Source organism: Bufo bufo, chromosome 2 (assembly GCF_905171765.1).
Source record: "Bufo bufo chromosome 2, aBufBuf1.1, whole genome shotgun sequence".
Taxonomy (NCBI): Eukaryota; Metazoa; Chordata; class Amphibia; order Anura; family Bufonidae; genus Bufo; species Bufo bufo.
The window spans coordinates 795104849-795119046 of record NC_053390.1 but is presented as its reverse complement, the minus strand read 5'-3'; the positions used below and the strand labels follow the sequence as shown (position 1 = coordinate 795119046).

The window sequence follows — 14198 nt, the reverse complement described above, 5'->3', positions numbered from 1 at the left end:
CATCAATTGACGCTTGCACTGCCTGAACCCCGGGCAGTGTAATACGGCCATGAGCATGGAGCCGCCTTCATACAACCCGGGAGGAGTCGTGGGATTTATCTAATATGTATGGTCACGTTTAGGGTTGTGTTACACTGCCCGATATTTACACAGGCCAATGCAAAGTGAACATAAGAGGAATGATCGCTACCGCAGTCGTTCCTCCCTCATTCACGTCTGCTGAGTATCGGGCAGTACATCACTGATTATACAGGAGAGGTGCTGCCGATAATCGGACATCTTTCATACTGATGAAAGATGCCCATCAGTTAACAAATGAGCTTATTCATTGGCTGATCAGCTGCAAGCCATACAGGCCAGTTATTGGGCACAAGCGTTCATAGGAGTGTTTGCTGATAATGCTCCGAAAATCCTGCAGTATAATAGGGCCTTTAGTTGAGCAGGATTCTGCCGTGTGTACAAACCAAACAATGTAAACCTAATTAATTTTGGCGCACATTGTTGTATCTTAACGGGGTTGGTAACAACTTGAAGAAAACAAAGCAGCGCTCACCTGCAGCCAACAACTTGAGAAGCGCGGACACGGCCTGTTTAAACTGTAGAAAAAAGGGGGTTGTAGTCCAGCTTCTAAAAAAAATGCGCTTTATTTTATGCGGTGAAAACTTCCAAATACAAGACTGGTATGCTGTCTACGCGTTTCGGACCTATCAATCACGGTCCTTACTAAGGACCATGATTGATAGATCCGAAACGCGTAGACCGCATACCAGTCTTGTATTTCGAAGTTTTCACTGCATGAAATAAAGCACAACTTTTTTAGAAGCTGGACTACAACCCCCTTTTTTCTACATCTTAAAGGGGTTAAACAATACCATAAATTGCCCCCCCCCCTCCCATGTCCTGGGCCTCTCACAAGGAATATACTTACCCTGCTCCCCGCGCTGCTCCTGTTCCAGCAGGGAACAACCAGCCAGATGTTTTCCACTAGTGTGTTGGGGTCTCTCAACTCTCTCCAGACCACACATGCCTGGGAAAAAGGATCGGGTATGTTGGATTTCAACCATCTCAGTCCTTTGTTCCCACAACTTATTCTCCTTTCTATGGTGAAAAAAAAAAAACATGCATGCCCAGCTGAGCTGAGGGTACTTGTATGTGGTGAATTAGAGGAATAGATAGCCAACCGTTCAGATGACGGCTCTGTTCACACTAGCATCCTAGTTTCTGTTCATAAAGGAACCATGGCAGCTACAATGTATCTTTTTTTTTACGCTAATCCTGATAGATCCCATTGGCTTATAACCAAGTCCTTCAGATTTCTCTCATGGTTCTGCTGTTTTTACAGCCAAGAATAGCTCTACAGACTGGGCTATGCTTGACATAAAAAGCTAAAGAAACCGAACAGAGATAAAAAAAATAAAAAAAACACTAGTGTGAACAGAGCCTAATTGAAAGGTTACAACTTTATAATAATTCCAAACACAATTTTTGCTCATTTTTTACACATCTTTAATTTTCATAAATAAAACAAACTAATAAAAAAAATAATAATCATAATTTACAATAGAGAATAGACCACTATAAATCTGCATATACATTCTGGTCAGCAATGATGGAGCCCAAATATATATGGGAAGCAATGCTAAGATTGTCCTGCCAATGTCTGTGTTTAATACTGATGACCTATCTTCAGGATGAGGGGCTGAGCTGCAATACCCAACACAGCCACCAAACAATGGATGGCGCTATGCTTGATATGCTGTGAAGAGGTGCTGGAGGAGGTGCTGAGTGTCGGACCCCCACCGATCACATACTGATGACTTATCTTGAGGATAGGTCATCAATATTAAAAACAATAAGTATTAGGGGGCTCCCGGGAATGAGCTCAGCCTGCTATACCACTTAGCTGATCAGATATACAATAATGAAAAATGGCTGGCTATATTGTCTCACAAAACATATACACAAATATAAATCCTCATACATAAAACTATGAAAAAAATAATAAAAAATAATAAATTTAGTCACGGTGCCTCTATATTTTAGTGCGGAGCTCTCGCACTTTTCACAGTGATACTCATATAACCAAGGTGAGCCACATATCTTATAATATAAGACCTGCCTAGAGTAGCGCTCTTAATTGATTTATCATGAAGTGGGTATATCATGTATGGTATTATTATAGTAATATAGTCTCATAATGGCCACTTATTAAGTTCCATAGAAGCCACGTTGTTATGGTTGTGTAGTCTCTCCGTCGCTGCTTGTTGAATCGGTTCAATACATAATACAGTCTTCACACGTGGTAAGTTGAACAAACTTCTAGATCAATGGCTTACCCACATGCTGTGATGTTAGTTGCTGTATTTGATAGTCATTTTACACATACTTGCTTTCGATCGTATTATGAGACTATATTACTATAATAATATGATACATGAAATAGCCACTTCATGATAAATCCATCAAGAGCGAGAGCTCCGCACTAAAATATAGAGGGACCGTGACTACATTTATTATTTTTTATTTTTTTATTATAGTTTTATGTATGAGGATTTATATTTGTGTATATGTTTTGTGAGAATAAATTTAGGTATTCTGATACAATATAATTTTTCATTATTGTACATCAATATTAAACACTTGGACAACCCCTCTCAGTCCTCACCCAGTGGTTACTGGGCCTCCATGGAAATATTGTACCTGTATGCTAGTTCAGTATCTCCCATATATATGAGAGTGTTGGGATTGTAGCTGTTGTAAGAACTGGGGCTTCTGGTTGGTTGCAGAGAAAGAGTTGTAATATGAGTTTCTGCTATAGAACAGATTATTGTCCTGTACATCTCCGGCCAGATCCGCAGTTGGGACGGAGTTGAAGCCGTTCAAGCCTGTGATGTTCCTCTGAGAGAGTTCGTTGACCAGGCCCAATGACACTTGTTTGTTCACTGAGTTTGTTTCAATGTTTGTAATACTGTTGAAGAAGTTATTGAGGCAAGGCGTATAAGAAACGGCCGGTGGTGATGGAGTCTTCAGATCGTGTGTCAATGAAGTCTCCACAGCAGGTGATGATGGGGTAGACACCGAGCTTTCTTTGTCTTTTCTGTCTTTTAAGTCATCTTCGACTTTAGCGCTCTTGGCTGAGTTGGAATCAGCTTTGCTTTTTCTCTTTCTGCGGAAGTTGCCGTTGTCAAACATTTTTTCACAGTTGGAGTCAAGCATCCAGTAGTTTCCTTTACCTGAAAAGATAGGAACAGAGACATAAGTGGAAGTGAAGATATCAAAAGGTCTAATAATAAAAAGTAATCAAAGTAATAAAAAGCACAATAAATGACTAGACAATAGAAAAGGTTAAAAGTGAAATTGTGTCAAAGCCGTGAAATAAAAAAAAAAGTTTAATCATTATAGTAAGGAAAAATAAGTTTAAAAAACATACACAATAAATATAAAGAAAAATAATACAAAAAAGACATAAAATTGTTAATCTTTTTCTACATTTAGCAGCAGCAAGTGACTATTATAATTTCTGATAGATATAAATTACTATACAAAATTCATGAAATTATTAATCTATGGGAACTAGATCAAATAAGTAAATTTCACTGGAACCTTCCTTACCTGGATCACTTTCATCTCTTGCAACTTTCTTGAAGCAGTCGTTCAGAGATAAATTATGCCTGATAGAGTTTTGCCATCCAGCTTTACTCTTCTTATAGAAGGGGAAGTTGTCTGCCACGTATTGATAAATCTGGCTCAGGGTTAGTTTCTTCTCTGGAGTGTGTTGTATGGCCATGGCAATGAGTGCAGAATAAGAATATGGAGGCCTCACCATCTTCATCAATTCTTCCTGGGATGCAACTGACAACCAGCTGAGATCTGACCCACCAAAACCTGCTGAATTTGGTAAGAACTGTCGCTGGGATCCATATGCTGCAGGCATGTATGGAGATGGGCTGTTTCCATGAAGGTAACTTGATGAGTTGTTGACTCCAGGACCTCCAAGCCACAAATAGGGGTTTGTTGGTGGAGCATAGTCCCCTATTCCATAGTTGGATGCCCTCTGAGATGCATGAAGATTCTGCTGGTGGTACATGCTGAAGTTGTCACAATACACTGCCATCTCCGGAGCTTCCTGGGCACTTTTGGGATGCGGTTGGAGTGGGTTTGATGTTGGAAATCTCTGATGAGCTGGTAGATGGATGGAGTTCATAGTCTTCACAGCACCTTCAAGTCTCAAGGTGCTTCTGATGATGTGTGTCAAGCCTCAACAAGACTCGTCTTTATACTACCCAAGACCTTCCTGCCTGGGGCTAAGAATAGGTGTGTCCTCTTGTGAGCTACTAGTTGGATAGCTCAGTAGACAAGTTATGGGTGGATATAGATGGTCTCACCTTCAGAGAGGCACCAGAGAAAACAATGGATTCTTTTCAATGATTGTCCTCCTTGTCTGTCTGTCACTGCAGGACATTATTTCTCCATTTCTTATGCTAATTCATTAGAACAAGTGGCAGTTAAACATGAACCTACATCTTTATATACTGTAACTGGCTCAATATACAGCTTGTAAAATATCTTTATACTTTTGTAAACAATTTTAAAGTATCTTGCTTGATACTATAAACTAGCTTAAGCTATAAAATTTAAGCATGTGATCACATTCGTTTTTAAATCAGTGTTAAAGGTGTATCTGTATCCTATGAGTACCTTGATCTTCTCCTTCACCTTAAACCTTGGTTCAACAGAGCAGAATTATTACAGGGGGTATATTAGAAAGCTTCCCTGTATGCATAAAGATATAGATGTATATGTATATATTGAGGGTGACTGGTATAGATTGTTGTTATTAGAGCTTGTGTAATTTTGGGTGGGCATGTGTGATCCAGTATCTAAGAGGGCATCATCCCAGAAGTCTCCTTGCTGGAAAGCAATAAGAAACCAATTGGATAATTGAGGGGTAAATATGAAGAGATAGAGGTTTAGTGTAGAAAATAAGAGGGTAGACAGTAGCTACTGGAGTATACAAAGCTGAAAGGCAAAGGAAGGGACGAAAGATAATTAATAATCATTCCATTTATTGAGCTCACTTGCAGATGTTGGACATGGGGGAACCCCATGACCCTTATGACTTGTGCCCATTAAAATAGCATATAAAATATACTTAGTAGAAGGACTCATACGAAACACAACAAGAAAAGTAAAAAAAAAAAAAGATTGATTTCAATGTTAATGAAAGTAAAAATGTGGGCATGTAAATCCAGACTTGATGGGACATCACCACACTTGTAAATTTAGTGAAATCGAGACATTGTCTATACACTATTAACAACTTCCATTAGTACAAGTGTGAAACCTGCCACTATCTCATGATGACCACAAATAAAAACCATGACTAATAGTTAAGACTGAACAAAATGTTAGGGGACGACCACACGGTGGAGTTGTGTTGTGGTTGCGACATGGCTAGGCTCCGGTCAAGTATGGCTGTGGTCGTAGAGGCCACAGCTGCCTCTAATGGCAAGATCAATAAGTCATGAGTATGAAGGTGGTCGAAGAGGTATAATTTATTGTTTGAATTCACACTTTAGAATGAGGTGATTCCAAGATCAAGATCATTTTCACATCATGTAAACTTTAAAAAAGATGTCATCAGAAGGCTGAGCAAACCACCACAAAGTTGCTTCTTAACATTAGAGGGAGCTAAAATTTAGACCTGTCAAAAAAATATGGATATACATACCCGATAATTAGAGATGAGCAAGTCGAAGTTGACAAAGTGGAATTCTATCCAAATTTCAGGAAAAATCTGACTCGCACTGAAGCCGAATTTCCTCACGCTTCGTGGTAACGAATCGCATTTTTTCCTAAAATGGCTGCTGTACATGTGAGGACATGGAGAAAGGAACTCTGACATGCATGCAGCCAATCAGCAGCCAGCCCTGTGATGTCACAGCCCTATAAATAGCCTCAGCCATCTTGGATTCTGCCATTTTCCAGTGTACTTAGTGCAGGGAGAGACATCTGCAGGCGCTAGGGACAGTGCTAGAAAAAACGTCATTGTGCGGAAAAAACGATTTACAAGTGCAGGGAGGAATCATTCCACAGCCCAGGGGCGTAGCTATAGGAGAAGCAGGGGAAGCGGCTGCTTTGGGGCCCTGACCCAATAGGGGCCCATCCAGAAGGAGGAGGACTAAAGGATTTGGTCAGGGCCCCCTCAACAGTATTACACAATGAAATGATATACAGTGACAGTATAGACAGTGTAGGAAACGGATGGAACAACTGCCGGGCCTTGTCTGAGAGAGCAATCTTTACTAGCCACAGGAATGGGGCGGCCTGAAAGGAAGGGGTTGTGAAAAAATTACTGGGGGAGGGGGGCCCCATTAAAAAATTTGCTGTGGGACCCAGTCATTTCTAGCTACACCACTGCCAGCATTTATGTAGAACAGGGTTCAGTAGGGGAGGTTACAGTCTGGGTAATAGGAACAATCCTATTACACCTTGCTGCACTGACTGCGGATTTAAATTGCCATTATACAGCTCTGTAATTCCAGCAAACCGTTCTTGTTATTGGGGTGCAAGTGCTGTTTGATACAGACATTAACAGGGTTTATTACAAGGAAATATTTCTATGTGTTATTTGCCCTTGTGCGGTTGTGTGGTGAAGTGAGAAAATTACAGACTTTTTTGGGGTGTTTTCATTTCCTTTTTATTTATTTATTTGATCTAACAGTATGTCAGACAGAAAAGTGCCAGGCCTTGCACAGAGGAGATGCAGAGGCCTAAATGTTTCTGACCCTCTCCATCTCCGTGCACCACAGGATGTACTCCTTCCCATCCATGATGACTGAGAACTCGTGATGTTTTCCCTGACAAAGAGACCAGGCTGGTAGTTATGGTTTGAATCTTGATGAACTTTGCGACTCTTCCGGGCTCCAAGCAATCTTGCAGCTTTGTCTTCTCATTGTCTGTAGCTACTAGAGCCCTGTTCATGCCAGGCAGGTTCCCCCAAAAGTATCTGGTTCGATGAACAGCCGATACCGCATTTGCATCAATCTTGACAGGATTCGGCTCCAGGTGTAAAGATTTTTTTTTTGGGGAATTCTTTCTCTAAAACGTGATTAAAATTAAAAGAAACTAAACTTAAATTCGCCAATATATTATCCCAATCTTCGAGGGAAATTTCCAGACAACCAATTTGCCAAGCCTTTTGTCCCGGAGAACGTGCATTATTAAATCGTGTTTTAAGCAAAACTTTATAAAGTTGAGAAATTTTTACCTTTTGTCCCATATTCCCTATAAATAAAAAGATGAAGCGGGGAGATCGAGAAAACGATTACACAGGGCATGGGGAGGAGGGGGTCAAACATGAGGACAGAGGAGGACACGGAGCAACATATATTCGATACTTCAAACTTCAAACCTGTAACCAGGTCCTAGCTGACACCGAAGATCAAAGGAGGGGGGTGGCAGGAAGCAGGGGAGACCGAAACATCAGAAGGAGGGCGACCGCCCCAACTGCGAGCGAGGCAGCAAGCAGACACCGCCAGACAAGGCAGACAAACGCAGGGGATCCACTGAGAGTCCGGTCCAGCAGAACGCAAAGGGCCCAGAGGTGGGGGCGTCCCGCAGTTCAGAAAGAGAGGCTCGTGTCTTGCATAGTGCGACGGGATAGAAAAGTTCGCAGGGAGTAGCGACGGAGCAAACCTATGTCATCACGTCTTCATCCCCTCTGACAAAGGGGCTTCATCATCAGGAGAAGAGGGTGGCAGCTTGCCCGTGGGGCAGTGGCGGAGCCAGCAAGTTGCTAGCATGACCGGGAGTCAGCAGGGTGACAGTAGTGGGAGGTCGGTAGCCAAACGTGCCCGGGGTATACCACCCACTTCGCAGGAACATGGTTATAAGGGAAAATATTAGCATTCTTAATACAGAATGCTTACTAAAATGTGGCTCGAGGGGTTAAACAATAAAAAAAATAATAACTCACCTCATCCTCTTGTTCGCGCAGTCGGCATCACCTTCTTTCTTCTTCTTTAAGGACCTGCAAAAGGACCTTTGATGACCTTTCTATCTTCATTCAGCAGGACATGCGCTGACGTCACCACGCTCACCACGTGGTGAGCGCGATTACGTCATAAAAGGTTCTTTTGCAGGTCGAGCGTCTCTTAGCACGTTCATCTCTTATATAGGGATTGATGGGGCTAAAGAGACGTTGTCCGACCAGTCACTGTCCTTGAATGCTTGTCATTACAGCCCTATCCGTGTTCTTGTATCTTGTGAACAAACTGGAATTTGCAACATAGTTGGAGACATTTTGCTCTGTTTTCTTGGACTTGTGACCTTTCACTACACTTCAGTTTTTTTCCTTTTTTTTCAGTTTGGCGAGACATAGTCCTATGTACAGACAAATGCCTTTTTAGAAATCTGCCTCCCTTATAATTGCACAGCTTCACTTCTCATCTGTACGCAGCACAAAGGTAAGAATGTGGCGGATTTCTAGGACAGTAGCCATGTTATAATGGAAAGCCATAATGGAATCCTTGAACCCACCCTTACTTTGATGTGCAAAACCTTTACGAAGCTATTCTCTGCTAAAGTGACACATGTCAGATTTCCAAAATCTGGCTTGGTCAATAAGGCCCAAACAGGCTTGGTCACTAAAGGGTTAATAGAACAGGTTCTGTAGACATCTATGTGGAATCAGTTGATGACGGTGTAAAAGGAGTGCGCTTCTTCTTGGCGCTAACATTGACCTGTAAGGCTGAGTTCATACTTGAGTTATTTGGTCAGTTTTGGCCCGTGACTGCCCAAATAAGTAAGGCGTGCAGTGATTTTAAGAGCGACACCTGTCATCTACATGTCATACTGACTCACATTATTATTTCACTACCACAGCAGACTCCCTATGTGTGTTACTGAAAGGCACAGTGTTCTACACGTCTATAAAGGCTCTCTGCAGCCAGGAAATATACATTTTTTAACGAGATTGGCCTAGAATAAATTCGGATCGAACCAAATTTTTTCAAAAATTTTAGAGAACCGGCGAATTGAATTTCTGAAAATTTCGCTCATCTCTACCGATAATGCATCCCCTGGGAATCAGCCAAAGCACAGTCTGGCAATAACATTTCCCAGTGTAAGTGATATATGTATCTTCCTTGGTTACATTATTTTGGTACAACCACATGGTCAGGTTTCTGCATGCAGTTTTGGAAGCCAAAAGCAGGAGTGAAATAAAAAATGAGCAGCCATATCTGTCCTTTATACTTTCTCTCCTTTTTTAGTCCACTCCTGATTTGACTTCCAAAACTGCATCAGGAAACCTGACCATGTGGCTGTACCCTTACTGCAGAAATCATTTTAGAAAAAAGGTCCAGAGTGTGAGGACCAAAAGTATGCGTAGAGATGATCGATTAAACACAAATTAAGATCATTATGAAGTTCCCAAAAGATTTTAATTTTGGAAAATCTTAAACTTTTGTGACTCATCCCACACAAATCGCTCAAAATGATAGACACCATTTTTAAAAAATCAGAAGACAGAGAAGAAGTCTGCCATCACAAAGGAATACTTTTTTAACCGTTTTTATTTTATTTAAAAATACGACAGTGCAACGTGTTATTAAGCAGGCTGTTTATTACTACTGCCTCCAGCATCAGACTGGCCCACCAGAGTACAATAGTATTTTCTGGTGGGCCCAGGATCTCATATCATAGTGGACCCTAAAGGTCCAGGAGAAAAAAACGCATTTGGAACTTCCTTTGGAGACAATCACTTGCCATCAGAATCTATGTATTTGAATCAAAAACTAATAGACTTTAGTGATAATACAGGGGTTTGGCCCCAAGAATAATTTCCTCTGGTGGGCCCAAAAGACCCCAGTCTGACCCTGACTAGTTCTTATTTATTTTGCTGTCACTTTGACACTACTAATGCTTTCTTGGCATTAAAGAGCTTGAAAGGGGTTGGATACAGTCCTAAGAGACCTCAGAATGTCATTCATGATTTTTAAGGGCAGCTGAGGATACTTTCGATTCAAACCTATACAAATCTGACTGCCGATTGTACCAAATTGGATTAAAAATTAATTTTAGGAAATTAATTAATCTCTTGTCACATATTTATTGGATTGCCTACATAATAAAATACCAGATTGCAAGTTCTTGTTCAGACAACAGAATGATGATATAAGCTGAATACATTGGAATTCAAATATCTTTAGTTATGGGTATACCTTAGATAATGGTCAGCTTTCCTCTCGGCGCCCCATACACATGGGTTCTCAATGGGAACAGGAGAGAAAGCCACTGCAGATACCTCTTGAAAACAAAAGGACTGTGTGTATAGAAATCCAACATGCCTGGCTCTTCTTTCTCCCAACATTTGCCATCAGGGCAGAGTTAGGACACTACCATACATACTAGATGTTTTGCAAGTCCAGCTGAAAGGGTGGGTTTGGCCAACATTCATCTATTGTGTTGGACTACTTTGAGTTCTCAGCTATTTCGCTCCTTGGTTAAGAAGTTGCATGATTGATCCTACCCATAAAGTTCCAAAATTTAGTCTATGCTTTAATATACTGCAGGTCACTGACCTACAGAATGCGGAAAGGAACCATTCTAAACTTTCCTTGTTAACACAGAAACATAGAAGCAGAAGAAGACTACATGGTCCATCTAGTATGCTTTTTTTCTTTTTTTAGCTCCAGCTGTTATCCACCACTTGGGGAATCACATGTGGTTGTTTGGAGGTATTTTTTCCTAAACAATTTATGAACTACTTTCTTCTTGCATTTTTTCCCTATAAAAACGGACATCTCAAAAAAAAAAAATGCACAAAACGTCAACTAATTAACAACAATGCCAGTAGCAAAAAAAAATTCTCTTTCACACGATCGTATGGCGGATCCATTTTTCCATTATTTTTTTTTCAGTAGTGTTTCTGTTCCATTTTTCCGTTCCATTTTTCTGTCTGGTTTCCGTTTTTTGCGGATCGCAAACGACAACGGAAGCATGACATATACAGTATACAGTAATTACATAGAAAAATTGGGCTGGGCATAACATTTTCAATAGATGGTCCCACAAAAACAGAACGGATACGGAAGACATACATTCCATATGCATTCTGTTTTTTTGCGGACCCATTGATTTGAATGGAGCCACGTAATGTGATTTGCGGGCAATAAAAGGACATGTTCTATCTTTCAAAGGAACGGAAATACGGAAATGGAATGCATACGGAGTACATTCAGTTTTTTTTGCGGAACCATTGAAATGAATGGTTCCATATATGGAACGCAAAAAATGGCCCGTAAACGGAAAAAAAAAACGATTGTGTGAAAGAGGCCTTAGCATGTTTTTGGGGTTTGAGAGAAACAATGAAAACCCACAAAAACACGGGGATAACATACAAACTCAATGAAGATGTTGTCCATGGTCAGATTCAAGCGTTGAACCCCAGTTTCAACTTCAGGTGGTTTTATACTTTTGTATATGTTTTAGACTTTTATAGTTTTGAGGACACTTCATCTGCAGCATTGAATGGAATGGAATATTTCCTATTTCCCAACATATACCTCCAATGCCTGCAGCAAACATTGGCCATTGGCCACACTGGTAAAAAAGTATACAATATGGTAGGTGTATTTTTTTTTACCATGGCCCAATGTATAAGAAAGTGCAGTCTGCTTTACATTCCTATATGGTAGAAAAAAGATATTCCGGCCCGTACCACTTCAGTGGAGGCCAACAAGACACTCTATTGGCCTCCTTCAGCTGAAGGGTGGCCTATGGCTTTCCTGGTGCATACACCAAAAACACTTGAGGAGATTTACCAAAACTGGTGCTAAAGCAAACTGGCTTAGTTCTCATAGCAACCAATCAGATTGATTATTTTATTTTCCAAAGGAGCTCTGACAAAATGAAAGGTGACATTTGATTGGTTGCTATGGGCAACTAAGCCAGTTTTCCTTTACATTAGCTTTGATAAATCTCCCCAGTAAAAAACTAATGTGAACAGACCCTTAAATGGGTTGTCCAGTTTCTTTCTGAAATTTGCACCCTAGGCTGGAATACCTATGAGAAAATACAAACTCACCTGCTTCCTGCCTCTCAGTTTTTGCTCCCTACCTGTCTTCACTGGTCCAACTTCCTCATGGACAGGGTCACATGCACTGCTGAACCCAATGAGAGACATGTAACGAAGTCACATGTAACCTATCAGTGATGTGCCACTTGAGGACACATCACCAGTGGCACGTGTGCCTCCTGTCTATGTGGAAATTGACAGACGATGACTGGAAGACCAGTGAACAGAGGCAGAAAGCCGGAGAGCCATAATGGAGATGCATGGACCAAGTGAGTATGGATTTCTCCACAGGTATGCCAGGCTTGTGTGCAATAAAAAAATATATAAAATCCTGTTCAATCTCTACAGCGGATTTACACTGAACAAAAATATAAACACAACACTTTCGGTTTTGCTCCCATTTTGCATTAGCTGAACTCAAAGATCTGAAACATTTTCTACATACACAAAAGACCCATTACTCTCAAATATTGTTCACAAATCTGTCTAAATCTGTGTTAGTGAGCACTTCTCCTTTACCGAGATAATCCATCCCACCTCACAGGTGTGGCATATCAAGGTGCGGATTAGACAGCATGAATATTGCACAGGTGTGCCTTAGACTGCCCACAATAAAAGGCCACTCTGAAATGTGCAGTTTGATCACACAGCACAATGCCACAGATGTCACAACATTTGAGGTAGCGTGCGATTGGCATGCTGACTGCTGGCAGACAGCATGTGGCGCGTCGTGTGGGTGAGCGGTTTGCTGACGTCAACGTTGTGGATCGAGTGGCCCATGGTCGCGGTGGGGTTATGGTATGGGCAGGTGTTTGTTATGGACAACGAACACAGGTGCATTTTATTGATGTCATTTTGAATGCACAGAGATATCGTGACGAGATCCTGAGGCCCATTGTTGTGCCATTCATCCATGACCATCACCTCATGTTGCAGCAGGATAATGCACGGCCCCATATTGCAAGGATCTGTACACAATTCCTGGAAGCTGAAAACATCCCAGTTCTTGCATGGCCAGCATACTGACCAAACAAGTCACCCATTGAGCATGTTTAGGATGCTCTGGATCGGCGTATACGACAGCGTGTTCCAGATCCTGCCAATATTCTGCAACTTCGCACAGCTTTTGAAGAGCAATGGACCAACATTCCAAAGGCCACTATCATCAACTTGATCAACTCTATGCGACGGAGATGTGTTGCACTGAGTGAGGCAAATGGTGGCCACACCAGATACTGACTGGTTTTCTTACCCTCCCCCCCTCCCCCAAAGTGAGGCAAAACTGTGCACATTTCAGAGTGGCCTTTCATTGTGGGCAGTCTAAGGCACACCTGTACAATATTCATGCTGTCGAATCAGCACCTTGATATGCCACACCTGTGAGGTGGGGTGGATTATCTCGGCAAAGGAGAAGAGCTCACTAACACAGATTTAGACAGATTTGTGAACAATATTTTAGAGTAATGGGTCTTTTGTGTATGTAGAAAATGTTTCAGATCTTTGAATTCAGCTCATGCAAAAATGGGAGCAAAACTGAAAGTGTTTTTGTTCAGTGTATTTTAAAACTGTCTAAAGGAAAACCTGTCTCTGTTGCCTATAGCAACCAATCACAGCACAGCTTTCATTTTTTAAGAGCACTGTCGAAAATGAAAGCTGTGCTGTGATTGGTTGCCATGGGCAACAGAGAGGTTTTCTTTTAGACGGCTTATTGTTTTTACATGTAGTATTTTATGACATATACTGGAGCCTTAAATAATGAGGCCGAACCTCATATTTTACTGACTAAAAAAAAAAAACACAATGGGGTGACAACACAAACTTGTACCTAACTTCAGTAGGAATTCATAAAAATAAAAAAAATTGATAATAAATGTTATTTTTAACAGAAAACAAAAAAAGGCATGGCAAGATAAAAACCTCATATCGTGATGACTAAAAAAAAACTCCTGGTTACACGGGCAATCACCACAATGGTGTTGACAACACAAATTTGTACCTAACTTCAGTAGGAATTAATTTAAAAAAATATCTGACAAATGATGGTTTTGAAAAAGGCACAATCAGATTTAAAAAAAGTAAATTAATAAAAAATTAATTAGACATGAAATAATAGTTT

At 40.9% G+C, this 14198-nt stretch overlaps 1 protein-coding gene across 1 annotated transcript; it reads right to left on the bottom strand.

Annotated features, from left to right (window-relative positions):
* Nucleotides 1-2712: 2712 nt before the first annotated feature.
* Nucleotides 2713-4204, bottom strand: LOC120991833 (forkhead box protein I1c-like). Its single transcript, XM_040420587.1, has 2 exons — nucleotides 3613-4204; nucleotides 2713-3233 (listed from the first exon to the last, which is right to left on the bottom strand). The coding sequence occupies exons 1-2, from the start codon at nucleotides 4202-4204 to the stop codon at nucleotides 2713-2715; spliced, it is 1113 nt and encodes a 370-aa protein (XP_040276521.1).
* Nucleotides 4205-14198: the final 9994 nt, after the last annotated feature.